The sequence below is a fragment of the Zonotrichia leucophrys genome, chromosome 28 (assembly GCF_028769735.1).
Source record: "Zonotrichia leucophrys gambelii isolate GWCS_2022_RI chromosome 28, RI_Zleu_2.0, whole genome shotgun sequence".
Classification (NCBI taxonomy): Eukaryota; Metazoa; Chordata; class Aves; order Passeriformes; family Passerellidae; genus Zonotrichia; species Zonotrichia leucophrys.
The window spans coordinates 3,708,844-3,735,967 of record NC_088197.1 but is presented as its reverse complement, the minus strand read 5'-3'; the positions used below and the strand labels follow the sequence as shown (position 1 = coordinate 3,735,967).

Below are 27,124 nucleotides of genomic sequence, written 5' to 3'. Positions count from 1 at the left end.
GTGGGCAGCCACTCCTGACCCCTCCCCACATAACAGCTCTGTGCCCAGGCAGGATTCACCCCACCCCAGGTGTGCCTGGAGGTGACAGTGTCACCGTGTTGGTGTCACAGCACAGCTCTGGGGGTGTCCCAGCCCACAGTGTCCCCCCACAGCATCTGACAGCCTCCAGCTTCCTGGGGGCTGCAGGAACAAGGTTGCATGGGTGACATGGTGCTGACACACATCCCCAGAGCCACCCCACCCCATCACCTTCCCCAGGGCAAAGGCAGGTGGGGAAACTGAGGCACGGCCACATTTATGGCCACCAACCCCCCGCCCCGGCCCGCAGCCACCCGGGTGTGACGCAGGAAGGAGGGAGGGAGCTGGCAGGGAGCTGGCACTCATGGCCAGCCCGGCTGGTGCAACCGGCCCAGCTCCTCCAGGCAGTGGCCAGTGGGATGAGACTGGGAGCACCGAGTCTGAGAGCACCCACAGGTTGGAGTCTGGCACCCAGAAAGTGCTGAAAACACCTCAAAGAACCCCCAGATCTGTTCTCCTGCCAGGGAGGATGATGGGGCATCACTGCCCTCCTTCCTCCTGAGGTACAAATGTGGGTGCTGACCAGGTATGTGCATAGATATAGCATCCTCTGACACTGCTGGGGTGACCCAAGCAGCTCCTGTCACCCCACAGCGACACCAGACACGATTGCATCCAGACTGCCCAAATTTATTTCAAAAATAAAAAATAAAATATTAAAGACCGAAAAAGCCTTGCTCTTCCCCCCCCGCCCCCCTTTCCCCAAAACACACACACAAAAAAAAAAAAAAAAAAAAGACTTTTACAGACAAAAAACACATCACGTGGGGGCTCTATTTGCACAGATCCTGACGGAAAAAAATCCAAGTCGGACGAGAAAAAGGATCCTACGGCCTATGAAGACTATGTCAGTATTGGCTCAGTCGGGTCATTAATGTCTATAAATACCGGCCCTGCAGCCGGGACCGAGTTTGGGGTTATTTATTCAGGGTTTTTCTTTTTTTTTCTTCTTTTTTTTTTGTTTTTTTTTTTAAGTTAAAAAAGAAAAAAAAAAATTCCAACCACCCAAGCGGAGGGTGGGAAGGAGTCCAGGGACTCGGAAGTTGGGCTCGGCCGCGGAGGGAAGGCGCCTTGGCTTCTCCCTCCCCAAACAAAATTGAACACCCCCCAAAAAACAAAGCCCCCCCCACCCCCGTCCCCCCTCCCCAGGCTGCAGCGGTGGGGCCCAGGCACACACGTCCCCCCTTTTGGGGGGGCCCAGCCCCACAGCCGAGCAATGCTACATATAGAAGGGAAGGAAAACAAACGGCCCCCAAATCGGGGGGGGCTCCAGCACCTCCGAGAGAGAGACTTCATCTCCTCCTGCCTGCGCCGGGCTGGGGTGGCACGAGGTGGGGCCGGAGCCCACCCGGCTGTGCCCCTTTCACAGCAAAGCAGCAGCTTCCATACACCCCAGCTGGGGAGGCTGCAAGGAGGGGGCGGCTCCTGCTGCTCGTCCCCATCTCCCCAAACCCAAACGAGCAGGGGGATGGATGGGGGGCTCCCCCTAACACGCAGGTCGGCCCAACGCGTCCGCTCGCAGCAAATCTGGAGGAGCCCCAGCCCACGACGCCAGCGCTGCCTCCCCAGAGCGGGGCCAGCCAGTGGGACCCCCCGGCACAGTCCCCCGGGGCCCTGGCTCTCCTCTATGCTACGACAAACTCGGATTTCATCTCGGCCTTGACCTCCGGCTTCCAGACCGAGTCCTCGAAGTCCAGGTCCAGGCTGCCCTCGCTGCTGGAGACGCTGCTGTTGCTGTTGGTGCGGCCGGCCTTGCGGTTGGGCACCCAGTGGTACGGAGCCCGGGCGTCCCGCCGCGCCTTCCGCCGCAGCCGCTTCTGCTGCAGCAGCAGCTGCAGCCGCTCCACCTTGCAGCGCGTGGCACGGTTCTCCGTCTGCCGCAGCCGGTCCCCTGCGAGGGAAAAGGGGAAAGGGGGTCACAAGGGGTGCCATGGGGGGATATGCCAGCCTCCAGCTAGCCCTGCGTGGCACGGACATGTGGGTGTCCCCTGTAGCAGGAACGGAGGAGGATGGGTCATGGTGGGGTGCCCTGATCTACAGCCCAGCAGGTAGCACCCAATGGCACACATCCCCTGAAGCAGGTGCCCTTCAAAAGGGGAAAGGGGGTCACAGAGGGCTGCCATGGGGGGAGATGGCACCCCCAGGCAGTCCCATGTGGCACAGACATGTGGGCATCACTGTAGCAGGAATGAAGGAGGTTGGGTCATGGTGGGGTGCCCTGATCCACAGCCCAGCAGGTAAGTTCCAATGGCACAGGTAAATGGACACACCTAGAGCAGGTGCCCTCCAAAAGGGGAAAGGGGGTCATGGAGGGTTGCCATGGGGGGATATGCCAGCTCCACATGGCACAGACATGTGGATGTCCCTGTAACAGGCAGGGTGTCCCCTGTAATGGAGCAGGATGGGTCATGGTGGGCACCCTGATCCACAGCCCAGCAGGTAGCCCCCAATAGCACACACCCCTAGGACAGGTGCCCTCCAAAACTAAAGGGGTGAGGGTGGCCTAACCCACATACTGGGGGGATCACGGAGCCCCCCATGGCACAGTCCATTGGATATCCCAAAAATACGGTGCCCACCACAGCACCAGGCTGATCCCCAGAGGCCTACAGTCATTTTTTGGGGTGCAGGGCTCCCACCACAACACCCCCTCTATCCCGCTGGATGGATGGAGGGCAGCCCTCCATCCATCCCCTGGAAGACCTGGTCACACCAGCAGGGGCTGGAGCCACCCCCTGTGGGGACCTGGGCCACCCCTAACTAGGAAAGAAGGAAGAGCAAACCCTGAGGGGGCTGAGCCAGCGCTGGTGGTTTCACTTCTTTCCTCTAAGCAAATCACAGGGGGTCTGGTGTGGGTGCCTGCGACACTTTCCGGCCCCAGGGCCCACAGGTGTGCACCCAAAAATGCTGGGGGAGCTGCAGCCATGCTCTGGCCAGGCCCACCTTCACCCCCAGTGTGGGGAGATGGGGTTGGAAAGAAGGAGCCACAGCCTGCGTGACCCCAAAACCTCTGCCCACACAGCGGGGACAGGCCCTGAGCTCTGGGGCAGCACGGACACCACAGCCACCTGCCACTCCTCCACACCCCCACCCACACAGGGACGCGCTGTCCCCACAGGGCTTGGCAGAGATGACAATGCAGGGTGGGTGGGGGGACCTCCCTGAGTTCGCAGGGGTGCTGATTGCCACTGAACACACAACCCTCCTGACTGACACCTGTCAATCATCCCGTTCCTAATCCCTCTCTGCTCATCCCAGCCATGCACCAGGGACCCCCAGGAGGCGCCAAGCTCACACCCCAAGCGAGGGCAGCCAGACTCACCACTGGGCTTGCACATCCGGATCTGGCTTTGGCACTGGACGACGGGGTGCAGGGTGGGGGCGGCGGCCGCCGGCAGCGGCTCTGAGGTAGTTTTGCTGGCGAGGTCTGGAGAGGCAGGCGGCGAGGAGGAGGAAGAGGAGGAGGAGGAGGAGAACTGCGTCTGGCAGCGGAGCTGTGTCAGGGACTGGGGCATGCCCTGGTAGTGTCTCGTGGCGCTGAGGAGGTCGTTGAGGATCTGCAGGATGGTGCCGATGTCCCGCCGCGGCCGCCCGCTGCTGTCCTGGCAGTTGGGGTGCAAAGTGCCTGGAGGGGGGGGAGAAGTGGGTGTGAGACAAGCAGCCCCCCTAAATCCACAGCTCCATTGCCCCCCAGTATCCCCCCAGAGCCCCCAGGCAGCTCAGGGGGGCAGCACGTACCGGAGAAGGTCCCTGAGAAGACCCCAGGAGCGTGGTTGACAAAGCTCTCGATGACCGCCCCGGGCTTGCGCGATCGGGCCGAGGGGGCCGGGCTGCTGCCCGGGGAGCTGCTGCTGCGGGAGCCACAGTCCACCTGCGAGGGGAAAACACAGGATCAGCCTCGGGACAGGGGTCTGCTGGGGCACACAACCCTGCTCCTCCTGACCTTCTTCCACCCCGCAAAAAGTCAGGTCAGGAGAGCCCAGATAGGGAACAGGCACCCCTGGCATTCAAGGAACCACCCTGGGGGTCCCAACAGGCTCCCTACCCTGCTGTGCAAAGGGGAAAGGGAAGCAACAGCAGCAGCTCCTGTCCACCCATGGGGACAGGCAAGGTGTGAGGACAGGCAGGGTAAGAGCTAGCTTGGGTTACACCCTGTCCTTGAGCCCCTCCCTGGGACCTGGGGACATCCTGGAGGCCAAACTGGGGACAACCCATTTCCACACATGAGGAAACCAAGGAAGGGCCAGGCTGAGCTGGAAAAGCCACAGCTTCACCCCCCTTTCCCAAAGCTCCCCGGACATCCCCCAGCCTCACCTCTGAGCAGGAGGAGACCACGCTGCTGTTCACCGTCTGCGTGCTGGCCCCGTGCGACCGGAACATGCCGGCGGTGACAGGAGCGGCGTGAGGGGCGTTACAGTACACAGGAGGGGCTGGCGGGGTGGGCGTGGGGCTGGGGGCCGGGCTCTGCTGGCACGAGGGCACCACGGGGATGCGGGCGAAGCCGGAGCCGCCGGCACCGTGCAGCGTCCGGCAGTGGGGGCTGGCGCCGGCGCCCGCCTCGCCCCGGCTGGCAATGAGGTGTCGGTGCTGGAGCTGCCCCGTGCTCTGCTGGGCCGCCAGCTGCAGCTGCACGAACATCATGTGGTCACCCACACGCAGGGCCAGGGTCAGCGGCGACCGGCCCGACAAGAAGTCGTTGACCTGGGGAGAGATAGAGAAAAGGGATCCTCATCAGTTGTGGCACAAGCAGTGGGGTGGGGATTGCCCCCATGGTGATGTAGTTGCCCCTACAGGTTTCCCTTGGCTACAGGGATGGGTCACTGGGGCACAGAAGGGGTGACCCCCTCTCACAGCCCTTCCCAGGCCCTCACCCGTGCCAGGCTGGCACACGAGCCCAGCTGCCGTCCCCACACGACCCCAGCCCGGTGCCAGCTCTGTCAGCTGATGGTGCTGGAGGGTGTTTTTCTTCCTTCTGCCCTTCCTGCCCTTTATTCCCCACCACAGAGTGGCCGTGCCTGCCTGCCTGGCTGCCCTCCCCGGCGGGCAGGGACGGGCAGGGGCCGCAGCTGGCACTGCCCAGAGCTGCACACTCAGCCAAGGGAGGGGTGTCCCCCCTCCCCAGCTCGAGGGACTGGCACAGGGAGAAGAGGAGGGGGCAGGTGAGGACATGCCCGGTCCCTGCGTGCCCACCATTGTGATTCAGAGCCCACCTGCCCTCCTCCCTCCCTCCTCAAGGCAGCTGGGGTGGGGGACAGGCCCTGCCCAGCCCGGAGGCTCCAGCCCTGGCAGGTGATGGAGCAGCTGCAGCATGGAGACAAGAGCCAGGGCCTGACCCTCCCCAGGCTGCAGCTGTGGGGGGCCCCCAATGCCCAGCACCTGCCACCCCCCAGCTCACACCCCTCAGCCTCCCCCCAGGCACATAAATCACTCGGCAGCTGTGCCAGGGAACAGGGGAGCCCCCCTGAGCACTGCCCCACATTCTAGGGGGGCTGGAACAGCCATGAGCCCCCCCTTGCCCTCATGTGTGCTGCAGGGGGGCTGCGCCTCTCACCCTGCCAGCCCAGACGGGTTAATGGGGACAATACCCCCCCTTTCCACCACACACCTCCCTCGCTATTCCAGCTTCCCCAGCCTGTCATGTGCAGCTCCTGCTATCACCCACCCACACCCCACGGCACCTTTGGGGTCCCCAGTGGGGGTGCTGGGCCCGCCCTGTCCCCAGCACTGCAGAGCAGGGCCCCCTCAGCCCCAGCCCTGCTCCCCCACGCCCCGCTGGCGCGGAGGCCGCTTCTGAGAAGCCGTGGGAAAAGCAGCTTTAAAAATACCAGCAGCAAAGCCCCGAGCGTGTCAGGCGGAGGCTGCAGAGGAAGGGGTGGGCGGGAAGGAGACGCTGCAGCTCTGGACACGGAGGTTACGGGGCAAGGGGGCGGGAGGGGACGGCGGGCGGGCGTGCACAGGGGCACACGTGTGCACACGCGTGTGTGTGCACTGAGAGCACCTGGCCCCGTCCTGCCTCAGTTTCCCTTCCCATAGCGGCCTGGATGGCCCAATGCCAGGCTGGCAGCCCCATCCTCACTGCTTGGCCCCATCCCAGCTCTGGCCTGTGCATGGAGGCTGCTGGGCCACCCCAGCCCTGCTGCTGCTCTCTGAGCCACTCTAGGGGTACATTCCAACACCAGGCTGGATCCAAGCACCATTCACCAAACTGTGGGAAGGGGTCCCAGCCGGGTTCTGCTCCCACTGAGCTCCTGAGTGGGCTCCTCCACAGCCCCATCCCTGCACCCAGGTGTGCCCGGGGGAGCCCCGTGCACCTCCCCGGGGCCCCTTGACGTCAGCCGGCCCCGCGGCCGCCTCCCGCTCCCTCTGACTCACCCCTGCCCTGCCTGACCCTTCTCTGCCAGCAGAAACCAGAGCACCCCAACGTGGCCAGGCCCGTGCTGCCGACGCTTCCCAGCAGCACCACCAACACCCCTCCATCCATCCATCCATCCATCCATGCATCCATCCATCCATCCCCACGCACGGGGGTCCCACGCCCCCCTGCCCGTGGCACGGAGCCCGCCCAGTCCCCGCGGCGCCCCAGCCCCGGGGCTCCCAGCAGCCGCCCCCACGCCGCTGCCAACCTCTCTTCCCCCCCCCCGGCGAAACCAGCCCGCTCCAATGCAAACACGTCCCACCCAGCCGCCCGCTCGGCCGCCCACGCCGGGAGGACCCCGCGTCCCTCCCAGCCGGCTCCGCCGCGGGGGCCGGGACAGCCTCGCCGAGGGGGCTGGAGCCACCGAGCCCCCTAAAACTCCCGCATTTAGGGGTCCCCTGGGGCGCTGCCAAGCCCTGCGGGGCTCAGCTGCACAGTACCGGGCTCGGGGCCCTGCGGGGATGGGGCAAAAGTGTCTCCCAGCTGCTTCTGAGAAACGCCGATGAGTCAGAGAACGCCGCATTCCCGCCTCGCTCCGACGCCTGGCCCCGCGTCACCCCGGCCCGCAGCACCGCGCACCCCCAGCTCTGGAGCTGCCCCCAAAGAGCCCCCATGGGGAGGGCAGCACCCCCAAAGGAAACCATCCTAAGAGATCCCGATGGCAAAGGCAAGGCCGGGGCAAGGATGAGGAGGGGCAGCAGGAATTGCCCCTCAAAGCCCTTGCAGGAATTGCCCCCCCAGGCCCCAGCTGGGCACAGCTGGGCCTCCCCCCATCCATCCACCTGTGTTGTGTCTGTGCCAAGGGTGGGAGCAGAGGGACAGAGCCCCCCTGGCCGCGCTCCCCCAGCCCTGGAAGATCAGGATGTGTCATCCCCATCCTCTGTTCTTCCTCCCCCTCAGCACTCCCGGGCAGAGGGACCGGGGGAAGGAAGGCAGAGCCGGCAGCGGGACCCAACGCCTGCCTGCCATCCCTGGAAAGCGGGGGCAGCCGTGTGTGTGAGGGGAGGCAGGAAGGAAGTGCAGGAGCATTTCCAGGAAGCCCCCGTGCCCGGCAGTCACTTCCCCAAAGGCTGGGGAGGGGGTGGCAGCGCCCCGGCCCCCCCTCACCGCCCCCAGAGGAAGCGGCTCAGCTCTCCCCGTGCTCCGGAGGCTGCGTGACGCAGGCAGAGCCCAGCAAAGCATGAATGGGAGGAGTGGTTTCCTGCCCCCCCCTCGCCGCCCCCCAGGTGCTGGCGGTTCCTCCTGCTCAGCCCTGACTTCCTGAATCACCAGCCGGAGGAACCTGCGGTGGGCAGGGAGCTGCGGAGCCGCTTCCCGCAGCCGCTGCCAGAGCGTAGCCCACCCACCCACCCTCCTCTTCCTCGCTGGGCTTGCTCTGGGGGGGCCAAAGCCCTGTGCAAAGGGGGTACACTGAGCTCCACAGGCTGCTGGCTCCCACCTTGCTGCCCACAGCAGAGCAGAGCTGTTGCAGCCCCAGCAGAAATATCTGCAGCCCTGAGGGCAGGATGTGTGACCTGCCAGGCCAGGCTGGCAGAACCAGCCCCCTCCCACAGCTCTGGGATGGGGCAACCCCTCCATGGGACCCCAGCAGCGTCCGGCACTGGGGATCCACTTAAAGCTCCAGTCTAAGCTCACCCCCAGAGCCCCCACGAGGGGTTAAAGCAGCTCCCAAAAGTGAAGGTCACCTCGGGCAGCCAAGGGTATTGCGGGTCCCTGCGGGCAGGGCAGTCTGGCCATTGTCACATCCCCATGGCGGGGGCACAGCAGTGCCCCACCAGCCCCTCCTCTGAGCCCTGGCACCACACGGGGCTCAGCCCCTTCCCAGAATTCAGGCGATAAAAACGCTCAAAAAAACCCCAACCCTTCAAAAACCAGAGCGGCCAGAAAAAGGAAGGAAAGAGTTTCACAGAGCAGCAACAGAGACGGAAAACAAAGGAGTGGGGCCTGCACGGCTGGGGGTAAATTCCACCTTGGCGGCAGGAGCTGCGCACGCACCCACGGCTCACCCACGGCTCTCCCACCCTGGGAACGCTCCCAGCCCACCACAGAGACCCCCCAGCAGCGAGGACATCCCACCCCCTCCAACAACTCCACAGCGGTTCAGCCACGGCCCCACCAACGCCGCCCACTTGGCCCCTTCCATGCCCCGGCACAAGGAGAGGGTCAGAACGCCCCAGCACGGCCAATCTGCACCCCAAGGACGGCTCCAAGGAAAGCACGGAGATCTCTGGGCGCTGGGCCAGGCTCTGCAGCCCCATGAGCCCCCCAGCCAGCCTCCTTTACACCCACCACAGCTGTGGGGCACATGGCAGCCCGCTCCCTGCCCCCCAACGTGGGCATTTTGGGGGGAGCCGCAGCCCCACACCCCCGGGCAGGGCCCTGAGCCGCCCGGCTCTGCCACCAACAACCAACCTGCGGCGTGACCTTGAGTGAGTCACTTCACCTCCCCGGCTCCCTCCCGGCTTGTTTGGGCTGCCGGCGTGGGACCTCCCCGAGCCCGGCGCTGCTGCCCTGGGTGACGGTGCCCGCCCCGGGCACCACCCTCAGCACTCTGTGAAACCTCAGCGAGGAACCAACGCCAAAGCTTTAGGGAGGGGAAGCAAAGCGAGGCCGCAGCTGTCTGTCCTTCCTCCCCACCCACCCACCCTCTCTGCCTTTGTCTCCATCCTGCCCCGGCATCCAGCCCCTCACCTGAGTTTCAGTTAAGCTTTCCAGAGCTTGCATCACCGACTGTTCTGGCCTGGACGCCTGGGACTGGAAAAAAAAAAAAAAAGAAAGGAGGAGGGGGGGGATTAACGTTACAAATGCAGCAAAGGAGGGGGCGTCCGCAGCAGGAGGGAGGGATGACATGTCACTTCCACTATTTCTACACAAGCCCTGAGAAAGGAGTGAAATACTAAACCTGCTGCCGTGCCCAACCCAGCGCTGCCTCCTCAGCAAGAGCTGGGGCAGCAGAGCCGCGGGGCTGCCAGCACATCACATCCTCATCCTTGCCCGGGGCTTTAATAATAGACAGGGACGAGTGGGAGGGATGGAGGGAGCAGCAGGAAAAGGCCACTCACCATCAAGCCGGCCTCCACGGTGGGCACCAGTGTCAGCTTGCTGCCTTCCACGACCCCCAGGTCCTGCAGCTTGCCAGAGCTGAGGCGGCTGTGGGAGGAGATGCCAAAAGCAGGGTCAGTGCAGGTCGGGCAGCTCCCCCAGGGGGGAACACCAGCTGCAAGTCTGGGGGACCAACAGCCCCTCAAAGCGCCCCTACCTCAATAAATTCCCAGCTTTCACAGGGAGAAGGGAACCCTGGCACCCCACTGCTCCGAGGGGAGCTCACGGTGTGGGGCACCCTGCCCTGGGCACGGGGCGGTGCTGAGGGGTCAGAGAGGAGCTGAGCTGTGGGAGGGTGATGGGAGCACAGGGTTCATAGCACAGGAAATCTGCCCACCGGGGGAGCGCTTAGAGAGAAGTTGGGACCGGTGTAGGTGGGGGATGCAGCGCTGGGAAATTGCTCCCCCAGCCCCGCAGATGGATGCGGTGTCCCCGTGTGTCCCCCCACCCTTCCTCCCTGATCCGGGAAAGACTCTCCAAGTTCCTCCCGGCCCGACCTCACGCGGGCCCCGCTCCACGCGGGGGGCGCGCAGCCCCTCGGCCCGGGCCCCCGGCAGACAAAGGCTCCCCCGCCGCCCCCGGCGCTGGGGGCTCGGGGTGGGGGGGCCGGGCCGCGCCGCCGCCGGGGCTGAGCCCAGAACAAAGGGCCGGGGCACGGCCGGGCCCCGCCGCCCACAAAGGAGCCCCGGCAGGGCCGGGCGAGGGGGCGGCGGCCGCGCTCCCGGCCCGGCCCGGAGCCCCCCTCCCTCCTTCCCTCCGCCCCGGAGCTCCCCCTCCCTCCCTCCCTCCGGCCCGGCCCCCGCTCGCCCCCGCCGCGGCCCCCCGGGCTGCCCCCCCCCCCGCCCCGCACAGGAATGGGGCCGGGAAGGGGGAGGGGGCGGGAGCCTTTGTGCGGTGCCGAGCCCGGTGCGAGGGGGCCGCCCCCGCGCCCAGCCCCGCCGTGGAGGGCTGGGGACCCCGGGCCTCCCGAGCCGCGCGGAGCCCCCCCCGTGGCGAGCCGAGCCGAGCCGTGCCGTACCTCTCTTTGTGCAGCAGCGCCAGACGCTCCTTGGGCACCTTGAGGCGCTGGGACAGCCGCCGCTTCAGCCCCTCCACCGTCTCCTCGGCGGGCACCGAGAGCTCATAGCGGGTGCCGGTGGTGGTGTGGATGTAGAGGTTCATGGGGGGCTCGGGTGGCCCCACCTCGCAGGCGGGAGCCCCGCGGCTGCAGCTCCTGGCGCCGGGCTGCGGGTCCATCCGCCGACCTGCGGGGGCAGCGGCGGTCGGTGTCGGGGGGCGGCGGGGGGATCGGACAAAGGAGGGAGCCGGGCCCGCTCCGCCGCACGCCCGGCGGGACCTACGGGAGCTCCGGCTACGCGCTGAGGCCTCGGGCGGGGGCCGGGAGGAGGCGGCGGGCGGCTATAGGAGGGGGGTCCCCAAGCAGGGCTGCACCGGCCGTGCCCTCCGCAGCCCAGGCGGAGAAAATAAAAAATATATATATATATATAAAAATAAAAAAAAAATATAAAATCTCCCGTTCTCGCCCCGCTCCGGTGGCTGCCGCGGGAAGGGGGGGTGGTGGAAGCGGCGCTGCCTGCTCCTGCCTGCCGCCTCCTTTCTTTCTGCTCGCCGCCGCTGTGTGCTCGCGGTGCGGGGTGTCTGGGGGCGGGGTGAGGCCCGAGGCCGCGGCGAGGGGCGGGGAGGCCGCCTCGCTCCCCCTTCTCTGGGGCCGGACCCGCCGAACCGGCCGCCGCTCGCGCTGCCGTGGGAGCACCGGGGGGGGAGGGAAGTTACAATGTAGCAACGTCCCGGGGGGCGGGGCCTCGCCCTCATTCACTCCGGCTCCTCCGGCGGCCGCGGGCCAATGGGAGCTCGCCGAGAGCCCAGACATCCGCGCTGGCGGCCAATGGGAGGCGGGCGCAGCTTCCCCACGTGGCCCGGTGGGCGGGGCGGTCCGGCCGGATTCCTCCCGCCCACGCGGCCGTGCTGGCCCCGCCCCGGCCCCGCCCCCCGCGCGCCCTCGCGCCGCGCCTGGAGCCATTCATAATCCCGGCGCACAACAAAGGGGCGCGGGGGGTTCGGGGGTCTGGTTCGGCTCGGTTCCGGTAATACCGGGCCGCTCCTCGCTGGGGAGCCCGTGGGCTGTGCGTGCGGGGCGCCACGGAGGGGTGGACGCGGGACACGGGCAGGCGCCGGCCCGGAGCGCCGCGGCGGGGGCGGTGAGCGGCCCCCGCACCGGAGGAGGCCGCGGCGGGAGGTGACTGCCCGCGGGGCCGGGCGGGAGCTGGAGCCCCCGGAGCCGAGTGACGCCGGGACACAGAGGCGGAAAGGGCGGGGAGGGGGGTGGGGGGGGAACACGCACAGTCACCCGCGGCCGGTCACACCCGCCCGGTCGCACGCACCCGCCCGGTCACCCTCCCGGTGACGCCGTTACAGCTACGGGGAACTGTCCCGGTGAGGGGTTAAGCCCCCTCTACCTCCCCAGCACGCTCTTGCCCCCCCAGCCCCGCAGCTGCAACCTCCACCCCAGCGGCCCCAGCCCCGCCTGGCGGCTCCCGGGCAGTGGAACGGACACCCCGCAGCCCCGGGGCCCCGTCCCGGCACCCACGGGGGGGTTGGGGGGGGCGGGCTATGAGTCAGCAAAGCGCGGGCGCCCTCTGCCGGTCCTGCCGCGCCTCCGGAGCCCGGGGGGGCCGCGGGGGCCGCACCGGCGGCGCGCCGGGGAGCCCTTACCGACACACCGGCTGGCCCTTACCGAGCCACCGGGCGGTGCGCCCCAAAGCCGCTGCTCGCCCACCGGGATGGAGAGCCCCTGCCCCGGGAGCCCCCCCTCACAGAACACCGGGTCTCGGGAGCGAGGAGCCGCTCCCCGGGACGCGGCGGGAGCACCGGGGATCTGGCAGCTGGAGCGGGGAGAACCGATCCCGATCCCGGTCTCGCTCCCTGGAGGGAGGCAAAGCTCCAGGTGACCGAGGACACTGAGGGTCCCTGAGGGTGAGCAGAGCTCCCGAACAACCGGAGAGGGGCTCTGCCGTGCGTCCCCTCGGGAGCTCCGGGGAAGTGGGGCCACCCCGCCCGCTCCGGGGAAACAACCGAGAGATCGCGGTCCCGGTCCGCTGTTCTCCCCCCTCATCCCGACCCGGGCCCCCACCGGCCCGGCGCGGCTTTACTCACCGAGCACGGCCCCGCGGATCCCGGCGCGGCGGGAGCTCAGCTGCCTCCGGTGGCAGGAAGAGGGAGAGAGACCCCAGAAACGTCCCGGGGGGAGGTGGCGGTGGGTGCGGTGTCACCTCCTGAGCGCTGCAGCCGGTCCGAGCGCAGCCCTGACGCGGAGCTGCCGGGGAGGTGCCCGAAGTTTTATCCCGCACCGCCCGGGGTGGAGCCTGGCGGGGGCAGGGACCGGTCTGGCCTCGGCAACGGCCCCGGCAACGGCCACGGCCCCTGCCCCGGCCGTACCCGCACCTGCTCCCGCGGGGGGTCCCGCTCTTGGCCCCAGGGTCTCAGTTCTGAACGGGGGTCCCAGCCTGTACCCCCTCATTTCGGGTCCCGCTCAGGGATCCCGACTCGCCGCGCTCTAATCTCGGTATTTGCACACCGGGGGCGTCTCAGCCCCTGCCGGGGTCCCGGCTCTGCGGGAACGTGAGGAGGGGACAGACCGGACCCCTCTCCCCCTGTGCGTGCCCCGTGGGTCAAAGTCAGTCCGTGGGCAGGGAATGGATGGGCCGAGCTCTCCTTGGGAGCCAAGCGTCAAAGCTGCTGCTGCCTGTGGAGACTTCTCTGATGTCTGATAACAAGGCTGGACCATTCCTCCCCCAGGGATTCCCTCTGCCCAACCACCCGCTTCCCAGCAGGGACACAGAGTTAGGACACAGGGCTTTAAAGCAAGGGACAAACGGGCTGGTGGGCACCGGTTCCGGGCTGCCAAGGGGCACAAGCTGCTTCCTGCCGGGCCAGCGCCACCCCGCGCACACAGGGAGGGTGCTGGGGAAATGCTGCTGTGACCTCAGGCTGCCTTGCCGGGTCTCTCCTCCGCAGACAATGCCCTGGCACACCAAGACACAAAGCAGCTGGAGATGGGGGGATCTGGCGGCCAGTCCGCAGTGGGGAGACCCGACCTGTGAGGCTGCAGGAGCTAAAGGGGAACTCTCTGAACCCCCAAAATTCTGCTGTTGTATCCCTCCCGCCCGGCATCCCCTGGGGTGTGTGTGCAGATGGCTGGGAGGGAGCGAGGCCACTCGTGCAAGGCAGAGACCGGGCTGGGAGGGAGCTTTTGTCGCACAGCCCACGGCCCCCCGCCCGCCCCAGCCCCCTCCAGGCTCTCGGGGGGGAGATGAGCTCAGGCGGCTCCGACTCCGGCTCCTGCCATTGTTGTCCCTGGGAGAGGGGCCGGGGCAGGGATGCGCCATTGTTCTCCCCGGGAGCTGCGGAGCCGCCCCTAGGGAGGCCACATCCCCAGCTGGCCCTGGAGCAGCGAGGGGACAGCCAGGGCCACAGGTTTGGCCGTGCCACAGCTCAGGAGGGCCGTGGTGGAGACAAGGTGACACACCAGAGCCACTCCTGCAGAAAGCAGGATCTGCTCCCAGCCCTGATCCGTGGGGAAGGACAAGGGGACATTGTGGCCATGGCTGGGAGTGCGGCCTGCTCGGCTTCTTTGGCAAAGCAGCCCAAGGGCAGAGCATCTCCCCACATCCTGGCAGCCCTGAAGAGCCCCTTTCCCTCCTCACACGGCTCCAGCTCCTTCCTGGGAGGAAGCTCCATCTCCTCCGGCAATCCCATGACTCCAGGAGCCGGTGCTTTAGGAAGTGTGTGCACATTTCAGCACGGTTGAAGGTATCTGGAGGAGCCTCCAGAGACACAAGCTGGGAGATCCCAGGATTCCCAGCAGCCTGGATTTTGTGTGTTTAGTTTATTGTGTTGCCCTGGGAATAAATCGTTAAAGATTACAGGCAGACTCGGGCATAATTGCTGCACGGCATCCGAGGCTCCCGCGTCTCCAGAGGGAGCGTTCTCCAAACCCCGCACGGCTGAGCAGCTCGGGGAGAGACGATCCGACGAGCAAATACCTACACAAATCCCGCTGCAGGCCACACGCAGCTCCCGCAATCCTCTTAGCTAACCTGGGCGCTGGGATTAGCCCCCGCCGGGGCTCACGCAGCCGGGAGGGCGGCGCGGCCACGGGCTGGACGAGAGGGGCTTACCCGGGTCCCGCCGGGACAGGGACACTTCCCACGGGCCCCGGTGGCACGGCAGAGCCAGGGCAGCACCGTGGTGGTGTCGGATCCTTTGTGTCCTGCCGGCCCCAGCTCCAGCTGGGAGCCCCGAATCTTTTGGAGCTTGGTTCTTGGAAGTTTTCTCCCTCGAAGGAAGGGAATTCCCAGCCCTCTTTTCTTCGGGGAAATCCCCCACCAGCCCCCGGGCAGCAGCTTTTCTCTTTTCTCTCTCTGTTTCCACACACCACCCCCCCCCCTCAACCTTTTGGGCTGGATTCTTGGCTGATTCCACAGCTTTGGCAAACGGGGGATTTTTATCGCAGCTCTCTGCATTCCACTCGCAGGCGCGGGGTCATGGGATTAGGGCAGAGCTGACTCCGGCTCCGGAGCAGCCACAGGAGGGGAGAGGAGGGCAGAGAGGAGGCGTTCCTCAACTCTTGTGGCTGCAGGAGCAGCCAAGCTGCAGCCTGGGGGGGAACCCAGTGGGACTGGGATCCTTTTCCTCCGCTTGGAGAGGGGAGGGGAGCGATCCCGTGGCTTCCAAGGTGCCCGGCTGGGGCCTCGCACGGAGCTGCGGCAGCCAGCGGGAGCTGGGAGCGTTCCCAGGGCGCGGGGCCAGGGCCGGGATCATGCGGGGCACACCCGGCAGGAGGGTGCAGCACAACCCCGGCACCTCCACCCGCCCGGCCCGGCCCTGCCCGGCCCACCAGGGTGGGAGCGCTACCGGGATGGGGGTCCCGGGGGTCCCAGAGCGGCTCAGCCTCGCTCACGGTGGCAGCGGTGACTCAGCCTCAGGTGTGCTCAGGTGAGCCAGCGCTGCTGCTGTGAGTGAGGAGCTGCTGATTCCACCCTCCCATCACAGCCCCCGGCGGAGCCCCCCAACCCTGCGGGCCCGGGGTGGCCTCGGGACGGGCGCGGGTGTCCTTGGGCAGGACGGCGGTGCCTGTGCCGGTGACGCTGGCGGGGCTGTAAACACCCAGGCGTGTCCTTAGAAACACACAACCGGCTCTGTGTGTTCCCAGCTCTCGGGGACGTGTCCTGGTGGCCTTTGGCAGAGTGTCCGGGCGTCACAGCCTGGGGACACTCCAGCTGCCAGCCCGAGCCCTGCCTGGCCTCGCTTGCCGTGCCCTGGCTCTGGGGCACCCCACACTCGCAGGGCTCTGCCCCCCACCCTGGCCTGGGGTGAAATCACCCCTGGAGTGACTCAGGGTGAGCACACAGTGAGCAGGGGGACCCCAGCACAGGGCAGACCCCAGGGTGACTCAGCTGAGGCTGGGGGGAGTCACCAGCGCCCTCACCCACCTGGCCCTGGGCCCGGGAAGGATGGCGAATCCCTCTGCATTTAGCAGCACCCAGGTGTGCAGCCATACTTGGCTGTGCTGGGCCGTGGCCCCGCTGCCGTGAGGTCAGCCCTGGCTATTCTGGGCTCTTTGAGCTCACAGGCCCCTTCAGGACGCTGAACTCCTGCTCCCATCCCAGTGGCTCCCAGCCCCCGGCCTCAATGCCTCCCTTCCCGTGGCCCCCTGAGCTGGGGGCAGGCAGAGCTGTGGGCCCCAGCCCTGCTTCTGCCTGGAGTTGGGATGGGATGAGCAGGGGGAACCCATCCCTGACCACCTCCTGTCCTGCTTTATGCCCCTGCTCTGCCTCTGTCCCTGTTCCTCTGCAGCCCCCCAGCCCTGTGCTGCTGTGGCAATTTTGGCAATGGCAGAATTCGGGTTAGGAGAGGTCCTGGGGTCCTCCCCCATGAGCACATGCTGCCAGCTTGTGCCCACCCTCCCCTGGGCATGGCCCTCACAGTCCCCTAAGACTCCCCAAAAGGGCAGAACTCAGCTGCTGAGCCTGTGAAAACACAGGTAGGAAACTGTCATGGTGAGAAGGGTCACCCAGGGCACAGACCCAGAGGCAGCAGAGCCCTGATCCCCCACACCTCCTGTGCCCCCTGTGCCCCCCACAGTGCCAGAGGCTGTTTCCCAGACGCTGCCACATTTCTTGGTTTGTTTTAAATCCCGGCTCCAGGAGTCAGCCGACAGCTCAGCTGCTGCTGGTGGTGTTATTATTGTTGTTATTATCATTATTATTATTATTATAAATGCTCAAGCGAGTTGCCAGCCTTGGGGAGGGGAAGGACTCAGGATTTCGGGAGCCTCCTTAGACACACACTGAACCTTGTTCCTGGGGTGACCCAGCCTTGGAAACCCGAGGGAAAGCAACTCCCTATTCCACCGTATCCAATCCCATCCCACCCTATCCCAACCCATCCCCATCCCACTCCAGCCCTCTGATCTCACCGTGAGGCGTCATCCCCAGCCCTGGGAATGCACACAGGGTGGCAGAACCGTGTGGGATGGATCCAGAGCTGGGGCTGATGCCAGCAGGGGATCAAGGGGAGCAAAGGGGGCATGGGGTGGGTGTCCCCCGTGTGCTGACACACTCACCCCGTGTGTTCACACTCAGCACCGCGGCATTCCCGCCCCGCTCCTGCCCCCGGCTCCCCTCGGAGCCGCCTCAGGAATGCGGGAACCTCACCCGGGCGGGGATGAGGGCACCTCCCCACCCTCCATGGCCCTGGCAGCCCCCCAGCCCAGCCCGGCACGGGGCAGACACAGCCCTGGTGTGTGAGCAGTGCCCTCCCTGCCCTCCTGCAGGGCTGGCACCCCCCTGACCCCCAAAAGCGGGAAGGAGGAACAGAATCCATGCAGGCAGGATGTGCCCCGGGAAAGCCCGACTCGGGCGGGATGGGGACGGGAGGAGGCATTTCCTCCTGGCCTTGTCCTTTCACACACGAGTTCAGCTCCTCACGCTTGTGCTCAGACCCGGCACAGGAGCTCCGTGTGCGCTCCCACTGCCGGGGCTCGCTGGGCCCGGTGGGCGCTGCCCTCCACACCCACGGTACCTCCTCCCTTCCCGGCCCCCCGCGCTCCCCCGCGGCCGCAGTTCCTGTTTACGGTGATGGAGCCGCCTGCCCGGCCCTGCCGACACCGCGGGGGGAGTTACCGGGGCATCGCCGCCGCCTCCCCGTGCCTGGCACCGGCGCTGATGGGTTCCCGGCTGTGCGGGATCACCCCGCGGATGAGAGACCATTCTGGGAACAGCAGCAGGAAATCCTGACTGGGAAAAGAGCTGTGTGGCATCAGCATGGGTTGGGAGCCACGAATCTGCTGTGTGTGGAGTGTGGGTGCCCCTGCCTGGCACTGCCACACTCAGTGTCTGGAGCAGGGCACCATGCCCAGGTGGGGGCTCAAGGGAGGTTCCAGGTGTGTCCCAGGGAGCCGAGGGAGGAATCCAGCTCCCACTGTGCCACATTCCCCAGCGCTGTGAGGAGCCGGGCTCGGCTCATCCCAGCGCCCGACCGACCTGTGGGGAAACTGAGGCACCAGCTGGGGAAGTGACTCACCTGCACCGTGGCCTCTAAATGCACTGCTCCGATTAGATAATGGGCGGAAGGATCACAGGGAGCCCCGACAGCCTCTCATTAAACCTTGGGCTCCCCGAAGAGCCTTCAGCTCCATCGGAGGCCGCGGCCACCTGGGCCGGTGCTGGCCCTGCCCAGAACCCACCCACTCACATCCGCAGGCGCTGCAGCGCCTCGCATCTGGCCCTGCCGGAGGGTTCCTGCTCACAGGAGATGCTGCCCCTCCCGGAAGCCCGCAGGAGCTGGGGGGAGGCATTTTGCAGCCCTGCACCTTTGGGGTGCCATACCTGGGACAGAGGGGCTGCAGCCAGCCGGGGTCGGGGCCCATCTGCCAAGACAGGATGTGGGGCCGGACGGGGACACAATGTGGGGAAGTGAGAAGGGGACAGCAGGGACGGGGACAGCAGGGATGGGGACATCCCGTCAGCACAAGCGGGCTCGAAACCCCTCCAGCCCCCAGAGCTCCCCCCGGAGCTCCGACTCCTCCAGGTCCCCTGGTGCTGCTCCCTCCTGCTGCACCTGCCTGGCCCGGGGGGCCCTGCCTGCAGCGGCCTGTCCGAGACGCGCAGGAGCTGGTTGGGCCGGGCAGGTGCCGGGTGGGAGCGGGGTCCGCTCAGCCCACACAGGCGTGGCCGCGCCGGCTGCGGCGGCAGCGAAGCTCCGCGCCCGGCTGGCCCCGTCTTGCTGGGTGGCAGGAGCCTCCCGCGCCGCTCGCAGCCCGGGGCGGCCGGGCACACCCCGTCATTAGCCCAGCTGCCGGCGCTGCCCGGGCAGGGAGGGGGCGGCAGGGCCGGCACGGCCTGCTGGGGATGAGGATGGTGCGAAGGCATCGCCCACCAGCGCCTGGCCCTCCCCTCCGTGCGTGGGACCCTGCGGGGGCACCCCCGCGCCCCATGGATGCCCCTGACGCGTGGGGGAGGCAGCCGGGGTCAGGCCCAGCAGCTGCTCGGGACGTGCCCTGCGGGTCCGCGGTGCACAATGACCCCATTGAGGTCCCGCGGGGCGGGGGGAACACCCAAGGTGGCGGTGGCTGAAGTGACTCCAGTGTCAGCCTCAATCCTGCTATTTATACCCGGCGGAGGGGCGGCCTTGGAGGGCACGGGGATGGAAGCGCTGCCAACCCCTCCCTGCCCCATGCCAGGGCATCCCGGAGGGCAGCGCCCCCGGCCCCCCGGCTTTCCCTCCCCGCCCCACGGCCCAACCCGGCGCCAGCCCTGCCAGGAAGAGCCCTAGCGCCGGGACCAGCTGCAGCCGCTTCCTCCCGGCCCCGCCAGGAACTGGGGAGCCCGCAGGGGCTCCGAGCCCCCGGCTGCAGCAGAGCTAAAGGGAACCGAGCGGCTTTGGAGCCGCAGGGCTCGCGGGGGGCACCTGGGTGCTGGATGCCAGGATCCAGCTGGGAGCTCCTTGGGAACCTCCCAGCTTTACCAAGGGCGAAGTCCCGGCACATCAAAGGCGGGCGGAGGCAGCGGGAGCCGGGGCAGGAGCCTTTGGTCGCTGCCAGCGCCCGGCTCCGCCGCCCCACGGAGCTCCCACCGCCCCGCACCGGGGGCACCGGGCTCTGGGGTCGTGCCCCCCTCCGCGGCGTGGCGCCCAGCCCATCGCTGTGGCAACCGCCAGCAGCTCCGGGTGTATTTTCTGCACCAGGGCCACTGTGGGAACCTGGACGGATGCCACCTCATTCCGCTGGGCTCTCTGGGCCGCCTTTGTAGCCGGCATCGAGCCCAGCTGGCAGCGGCTTCCTCCCCAGGCTCCCGCTGCCCCTCGCGGGTCACGGCCCTGGCCGGGAGCCGCTGGGAGGGGGCTCTGCTGGAACTCCCCCGGCCCCCTCCGGCTTTGGGCCACCTCCAGCAGCGCCGTGTGGCCTCCAAGGCCGCCCTGAGCGAGGGCCGTGCCCGTGGCCCCGGGGAACGAGCCCCTGCCAAGGCACCTGGGACCCGCAGGGCAAAGCCCGACCCCACCGCCCCCTGCCTGACCCCCGCAGCTCGCAGGGGTGGAATCGCCAAGCGCAGCAGCACAATCTGAGATTCCCATGTCGCGTTCCCACTCTCCCCAGCCTGCCAGTGCCTCAGTTTCCCCACGAGAGAACTCGCCCCGGGCCAAGGTTTGCTGCGTGGCCGGTGTGGCACTGCTGGCCCCGGAGCACCGTGACAATCTCTGTCGTGCTGGCTGCAGCACCCGCCCTCCTCAACGCCCTCCGGTGCTCGGGATTTTGGGGGTGAGGCCGCTGGGGCCACGCTCCCCACGGGCAAAGCATCCCCAGAACCGGCACCGAGGGGTCCCACCGGGACAGATCCCGATGCCAGACCCCGAACCAGGTCCCGCTCCTCCCCACAGGGTTTTCCCTGAGCTGTGCCACGCTCCCTCTGCGGGGCCACGTGCGTGGGAGGGAATCGGAAAAGGAGCATTTTCCAGAGCTGGAAACCCAGAGGAAAAAGGCTGCCGGCCGGAATGATTAACGCGGCCGGGTTAATCATTATACAGCAGCAGCACCCGCTCCCCCCCTCCCCATGCTAAGGAAGCTGTGAGGATTCGGCCTTCGAGCTGCCCAAGGGCGGCGTGGCCCAAGGACGCTCCGGGCTGTGCTCGCAGCGTGTGGAGCCTCCGCTGACCTTCCCACGCCGGGGCCAGCGGCAGCACAGAATCCGTGCAGGCAGGAGGGGGCCAGGTCTGCAGAGCCCCCGGGATAAGCAGGGAGCTGCCCAGCACCCCAAAGGGGGTCCCCAAACTCCAGGGAGCTGCTGGAGCATCGCTGGTAGTGAGAGGGATGGGGGCAACCTCTGTACCCCCAGGGTGGGCACCGATGGGGTACAGAGACAGGCAGGATCCATCCCCAACGCGCCGAGGTTTGGGCAGGGAAAGGGGCGGCTCTGCCAGCTGAGTCAGCCCGGAGGGAGCGGGGCTTCCTGGGGCTGCGGTGGGGTTTGGGGTTGTTTTTCCTGCAGAGAGAGAGAGGAGAGCTGGAACCTTTCGCCTGCATTCGGGACTGGGTGGGACGGGGAAATGCCACGCGGCCAAACGCAGGGATTGCCGCCAGCACCGGGAGATTTGGCCTGGCAGAACCCGGCCCGTCTCGGAAATCATCCCCCGGAGAAGCGACGCCGCCGGCAGAATCCGTGATGCTTCACTTTCCGAGCGCTGCCGGCCCCGCTCCCCACCCTCCATCTGGCAGCAGAGGATGCGAGTCATGGGAGAGAGAGCCCTGCGTGGAAAGGGAGGAGGGGGGACAACACCAGCCCTCCTCCCCCGCTCCCACCGCGTTCCGGGCAGCCCTTCCCTCTCACACCCACCACGCCCCAGCCCAAAGCCGGAGACAAACAGGTCCTGGGGATAACTCCGGCACATCGCCCGTGCTGCCGGTCCTGCATGGCCCCAGCAGGGGCAGGGACCCCAAGGCGGGGGCAGCTCAGCACCCATCACCCCAAAAAGAGGCAGAAAGCACAGATGGAGGCTGCTGTGCCCCTGGGCAAGTGCCAGCACTCCAGGAACAGGAAAATGCCACACTGGTGTCACAATCCAGGCTGGTGTGGGGGCAGGGGAGAGGAGGGTGACCTGCTGAATCACACCATGATCTACACCAGGACTGTCCCCCAGGCTGGGCTCATCCCTGCAGCACCTGCACAATGAGCAGGAAAGGGCTTTGCCTCTGCAGCAGCTGCACATCCCCTGCACCCAGTCAGGCCATTTTTGTGGCATCCAGCAGGACGTGACCGATGGTGGCTCTGGCATGGGCAGTGGGAGCCAGGGGAGGAGGAGAACTCTTTGCAGAGCCAGATAATGAGCAGGGAGGGGAAGGGCTGGAGGCAGAGGGGCTCAGAGCTGAGGCTGCAGGGAGCAGGCTGGCCTGGGAGCGTGGAGGAGCGCAGGCATCCACCCACACAGGCCCTGCACCCCCAAAAGTGCACAGGCATCCACCCACACAGGCCCTGCACCCCAAAAGTGCAGCTCAGGGTCAGCAGGGCTATGATGCTGCCAGCCAGGCACCCACAGCCCCTGCCCAGTGCTGCTCCTGTCCTGGCTCAGGACAGAGCCTTGTCCTTGCATCCATGGGTGCCTGGACATGGAAGGGTCCCCAATTGCTCCCCCCAAATGCAGCCTACAAGTCCCAGCAGGTCTCAGGCTGTGGAGCACCCAGCCAAGGGCAGCTGAGAGGGGGCAGGACCGGATCCCTGGGCCCCCCCAGCTCCCCTGGCGCTGGCGGGAGGCAGTGGGAAGAGCTGGTGAGAGGACGCTGACGGAGACACTTTTTTCCCAGTCCTAAAAATAGCAGCTGGCCGTTTCCCCAGCTTCCCGGCCTCGCCAACGCTCTTCCATTAGATGAAAAACCCGAGGCAGCCACCTTCCGTCAGCACGGCTGCGTGTGCTGGGGGAGGCTCACGCAGCCGAAATAGCAGCTGGGGACGGAGAGGGGCAGCGGGAGAGGGAAGGGAGCTGCCCGGCCCCAGTAATTCCCAAGATGTTTTAATTAGTACAGCTCTGAGTCTTCTGAAGCTTTGCTTATGCTCAGTGCAATGTCTGACCTTTAAGGAAAAAAAAAAAGGGAATGAGAGGGGAAGGGGAAAAGGCACTGGAGCAGCTCAGGAGCTGGAAGTCGGCTGAGCTTCAAATAGGCTCCGCGTCAGGCACTCGGAGGCTTTTAATAAGCCACAGAGTGAGAAATTTAACACCACAGGCTCTATTTTTGATCACTTGTGAAGGGGGGGGAGAGAGAGAAAGACAGAGTGAGCGAGAGGAGGGGGAGGAGGTGGTGGTGAGAAGAGGAGGCAGCCAAGATTACATCCTGGGTGGCAGTGCCCAAAATAGCCGTGCCCTGCTCCGAGCGCAGAGCGGGAGGCTGGAGTGGCAAGCACTGACCTCACAGGCAGCCAACACAGCTCCCCAGGCTGGAACAGCGCAGGGAAAAGGGGATTAGAGGCACGCAGAGGGAGGGACGGAAGCTCTGCACAGCAGTGGAAACCCCAAATCCCTCTGGAAAGGCGTGGGAGGGTGGCATGGAGCGAGGGGCCTGGCAGCAGCTGGTGCAGCAGGACACACGGCAGGACACGCATCCCTGGCACAGGCAGAGCTGTCCCATGCCCAAACCCACCCTTCCCAGCAGTGCTGCAGCCCAATGAGCCTTTCCTGCTTCTCTGGGCTGTGAGGAGCCCTGAGGAACCCCAGGTGGCCTCCTCAGACAGGGAGCACCAAGCTCAGCAGAGGAGCTCCAGCCATCCCCAGCAGGAAGGGAAGCAGGAAAGATTTCCACCATGCACAGCATCTGCTTCCCTCTCCAGGCCAAGCCCATCTCCAGGAGCAGGGGAAGTGCCACTGGCAGCAGCAGGGGATGGGGCAGAGCCCAGCAGCTGCTGTCCAGCTGTGGGAAGCTCCCTGGTGTGCCAGTGTGGATTCCTGAGGCTGAGGCTGGGACAGGGTGGCTCTGGAACAGATCTGTGCTGCTGAAATCCTGCAGTCCAAGTGCTTACTGGAGATGGAGGTGGCTGGAGCACGGGGAAGAGATTACAAATCTGTCTGATGAACCTCCCCAGGGTGAATCTCCCCTGCCAAACCCCAGGGCAGTGCTGGTGAGCCCTTCCCAGGGTGAATCTGTCTCGGGGCAGGAGCTGGGAACTGCTCCTGGCTGCAGCTGCAATTGCTGCCTGGGAAGAAGGCGATGTGCCACAAGAGGGGGTCACATTTCCTTTTAATTGATCAGAACCATTTCTCCACCTCCATTCGTCCTGCTCCATCTGTACAGCTGGGGAGTAGAACAGGGACAGGCTGGGAGTTCTGCATCCACAGTGGGATTCCTGCAAAACACAAAGTGGGGTCAGGTTAGTGTGGGGTGGGGTGGGCTTGGCTGGGCTGCAGATCCCAACCCCAGGGCTTGGCCCCACTCCAGCTGTGCAACTGCTGTGAGTAAACACGAGCCAGCAGCTCTGCAGGACCAAAGAGCACCTGGATCAGAGATCAGGAGAGAGCAGGAGCTGCTGCCCTCCTGTGCTCCAGGCTGAGCCCGTTGGAGGCTGCCAGTGACTCACAGCCCTGCTCAGCACACACTGCTGCAATTCCTGGCTGCCAGCACGTGGGAAGGGAAGGGATGAGGCACAGTCTGTGCAGGGCAGAGCAAAAAGAGGCCACAAGGTAAGAGCCTGGCCTCACCTCCCCTGAGAATGAAGCTGTTTGTCTTTAGTGGGAGTGTGTGTGGCAGAGATCACATGCTGTGGGGCCCAGGGGAACCAGTGAGGCCCCAGCAGTGACCACAGCTCCCAGTCTGTCCCAGCACCATCCACCCACCCTTATCAGGGCTGAACTCCAGTGTCACAGCTGGGCTGGATCCCACAGTGTCACAGCCCAACCCCAGGCCCCACTGCCACCAACAGCCCCAGGTCAGCTCTGGGCTGGGGACCCCCATGAGCCCCCCAGAGCTGAGGCCTGACCCTGGCAAGGGAAAGCTGTGCTCACTGCTCCCCAAAAGCAAGGCAGATCCCCCCATCCAGCCCAGCAGGCCCTAGAGCAGGGCTGGATGCTCAGCCAAGCTGAACCTCACCTGGATTTACTCCAGAGCCTTCACCAGGGCTTCGTTAGCTTCTACCTTAATCTGAGCTTCTGCTTTAGCAGCTTCATCAGACGCTGCTGCCATCTCTGACACAGCTTTCTCCAGGTTGGATTTTGCAGTCTGGACATGAGGGCACAAAGAATGTGTGTTACTGGGAGACACTGCAGGAGAGGGGACTGTCCTTCCCTCCCTCCCCTGCAGCCACTGGTCCTTCATGTGGATGCCAAGGACCCAGTGACTTGGGAGCCTCACAGAGCTACAGACACAGCTGTGCTGGCCCCAGACACCTTATCAGCAGGGAAGAGCCGTTCTGGAGGTGAGGACAAGGTCAGTGTCTGTCCAAGGGGTGGGAAATGGTGTGGAGATTTACAACTGCAGAGCTCCCTCTCTCCAGAGAGTTCACCAAGGAGGAGCCCCAAGCCTCTGATCCCAAAATGCAGTGGGGGTGCTGACACAACCCTGGGTTCTGGGCACAAGGACCCCAGAGCAGAGAAGGGGAGCAATTTCCCCACCAGGGTGGGTGAAATCTCTGGGTACTCACAGCCAGGTCCAGCATGTCCATGGTCACTGCCTCCTCTGCCAGCACCTGCACCGTGGAGTCGGCGTGGACAGTGACAGAGCCACTGCTCACTGTGAGACACAACATGGGAGGTGGCTCAGCCAGGGGGCTCAGCCCTGCCATCCCCACCACCCTTCCCCAGAACAAACCCTCAGCCCCCTCCTGGCACATTTCCAGCATTCAGGGACTCAGCTTCCACCCCAAGGCAAGCTGGAGCAGGGGATGGACCCAGAAAACCTGAGCAGAACCAAGACCTGATCCCAGCCCACAGCTCCCAGATCAGCTCCCAGCAGGCTGGGAAAGCAGAAATCCCTGGAAGTGCACCAGGCCACACCTGGATGGGCAGAGCCTGCCTTGTGAAAGCACCAAGAACAGCAACCCCACGCACACCTCTCCTCCCCAGCTCACCAAAGTACTTGGTGGCCGTCCCATCCTCGGCGTGGACTGTGACAACGCCCGGCCGGAGCACCTGGAGCGTGGGGACGTGGGATGCCAGGATGCCAAAGGAGCCTGTCAGCGTGGGCACATCCACCTGCTTCACGTTGGCACCGTTGTAGAACACCTGCATGGACAAAGAGGACAAAAAAAATAGCACAGTCACCAGGGATGGGGGGATGGAGAGCCCATCCCAAGGGAGCAGCCCGGCTCCTGGCAGGTTCAGGGTGTGCCCAGGACAGGCTGCACCCGCACAGGGTGGGAGCAGAGCCGGGCTCCAGAGCACAGCTCCTGGCAAAGGCACTGGGGAAGCGTTCCCAGCTGCCGGGGCACGGCGGGGAGGCGGCACATGGAGACACCGAGTCGGGAGTGGGCGAGAGGCGCCGGCACAGCCTGGGAAGCGCGTGGGGAGCCCTGAGCCGCTGTCCCCGCTGCGGCCCACGCTGCCGGGCTGTCCCTGTCCCCAGCGCCCTGCCCCGGGGCCAGCCTGGCAGGCACGGCGGGGGCGGACCGGCCGTGTCCCGCTCCAGGCCGGGCCCAGCGGGTCCGGCAGCGCGGCTGGAAGGGCTGGAGCGGCCCCGGGCGGGAATGGGAGCGCTGCGGCGGGGAAGGAGCGCCCGGGCAGGCGGGCAAGGCCGAGGTCAGGGCCAAGGTCAGCCCGGGGACAGCCCGGGGACAGCCCGGCCGTGCCCCGGGAGCCGCGGAGCCCCCGGGAGCGGAGAGCCCCGCGGGGGCGGCAGCACCGCCCGCGGCCCGCCCGCCCCGAGCCCTCAGGACACACCGGGCGAGGCGGGGGCGGGGGCACCGGGAGCGGGGCCGCAGCGGGCATACCTGTGTGGGTGAGGCGAAGGTGAAGGCCATGGCAGCGGGGCCGCCGGCGGCGGGATCGGCATAGCCGCGGCTGGGCAGCAGCGGCAGCGAGGGGCGGGCGAGGCGGAGGAAGCGGCGGGCGCAGAACATCGCGGCCATGGCGGCGGCGGCGGCAGCGGCGGCGGCGCGGGGCAGGCCGGGACAGCAGCGGACCACAGCTCCCGACGTACCCCGCGCGCCACCCGGCGGAGGAAAAGCACGCTGCACCGCATGGCCTTATGGGAGTTGTAGTCTCTCCCCCGGCCGCCGAGTGCCGTGGTGCTGGGCGGGGGGGCCCGCTCCGCCTCCGCACCGAGGGGCAGCCGCGGCCCCGGGCCCGGTCCGGCCGTGCCCCCGCGGGGGGCTCCGGGGCACGGTTGGGCACGGGGATGCAGGCAGGGGTACAGGCAGGGATGTAGGTAGGGATGCAAACAGGGATGCAGGCAGGGATGCAAACAGGGATGCAGGCAGGGATGCAGACAGGGATGCAGGCAGGGGTGGTGTAGGCAAGGCTGGTGCAGGCAGGGATGCAAGAAGGAGTGATGCCAGGGCT

General features: G+C 66.4%; 2 protein-coding genes across 4 annotated transcripts; both read right to left on the bottom strand.

The window, feature by feature from the left end:
- Positions 1 to 1,224: 1,224 nt before the first annotated feature.
- On the bottom strand, positions 1,225 to 12,909 carry MIDN (midnolin). 3 transcript variants are annotated; one of them, XM_064734489.1, is made up of 8 exons: positions 12,749 to 12,909; positions 10,614 to 10,839; positions 9,556 to 9,643; positions 9,185 to 9,247; positions 4,393 to 4,779; positions 3,817 to 3,949; positions 3,401 to 3,703; positions 1,225 to 1,969 (listed from the first exon to the last, which is right to left on the bottom strand). In XM_064734489.1, the coding sequence occupies exons 2-8, from the start codon at positions 10,829 to 10,831 to the stop codon at positions 1,704 to 1,706; spliced, it is 1,458 nt and encodes a 485-aa protein (XP_064590559.1). In that variant the 5' UTR covers positions 10,832 to 10,839; positions 12,749 to 12,909; the 3' UTR covers positions 1,225 to 1,703. The 3 variants fall into 3 exon arrangements, with proteins under 3 accessions (XP_064590559.1, XP_064590562.1, XP_064590561.1); XM_064734492.1 differs by lacking the exon at positions 12,749 to 12,909 and adding an exon at positions 10,936 to 11,321; XM_064734491.1 differs by lacking the exon at positions 12,749 to 12,909 and having other exon boundaries at positions 10,614 to 11,321.
- A 10,947-nt stretch (positions 12,910 to 23,856) lies between these two features.
- On the bottom strand, positions 23,857 to 26,743 carry ATP5F1D (ATP synthase F1 subunit delta). The gene is made up of 5 exons (XM_064734535.1): positions 26,554 to 26,743; positions 25,696 to 25,849; positions 25,270 to 25,358; positions 24,720 to 24,848; positions 23,857 to 23,979 (listed from the first exon to the last, which is right to left on the bottom strand). The coding sequence occupies exons 1-4, from the start codon at positions 26,689 to 26,691 to the stop codon at positions 24,726 to 24,728; spliced, it is 504 nt and encodes a 167-aa protein (XP_064590605.1). The 5' UTR covers positions 26,692 to 26,743; the 3' UTR covers positions 23,857 to 23,979; positions 24,720 to 24,725.
- Between the last annotated feature and the right edge of the window lie 381 nt (positions 26,744 to 27,124).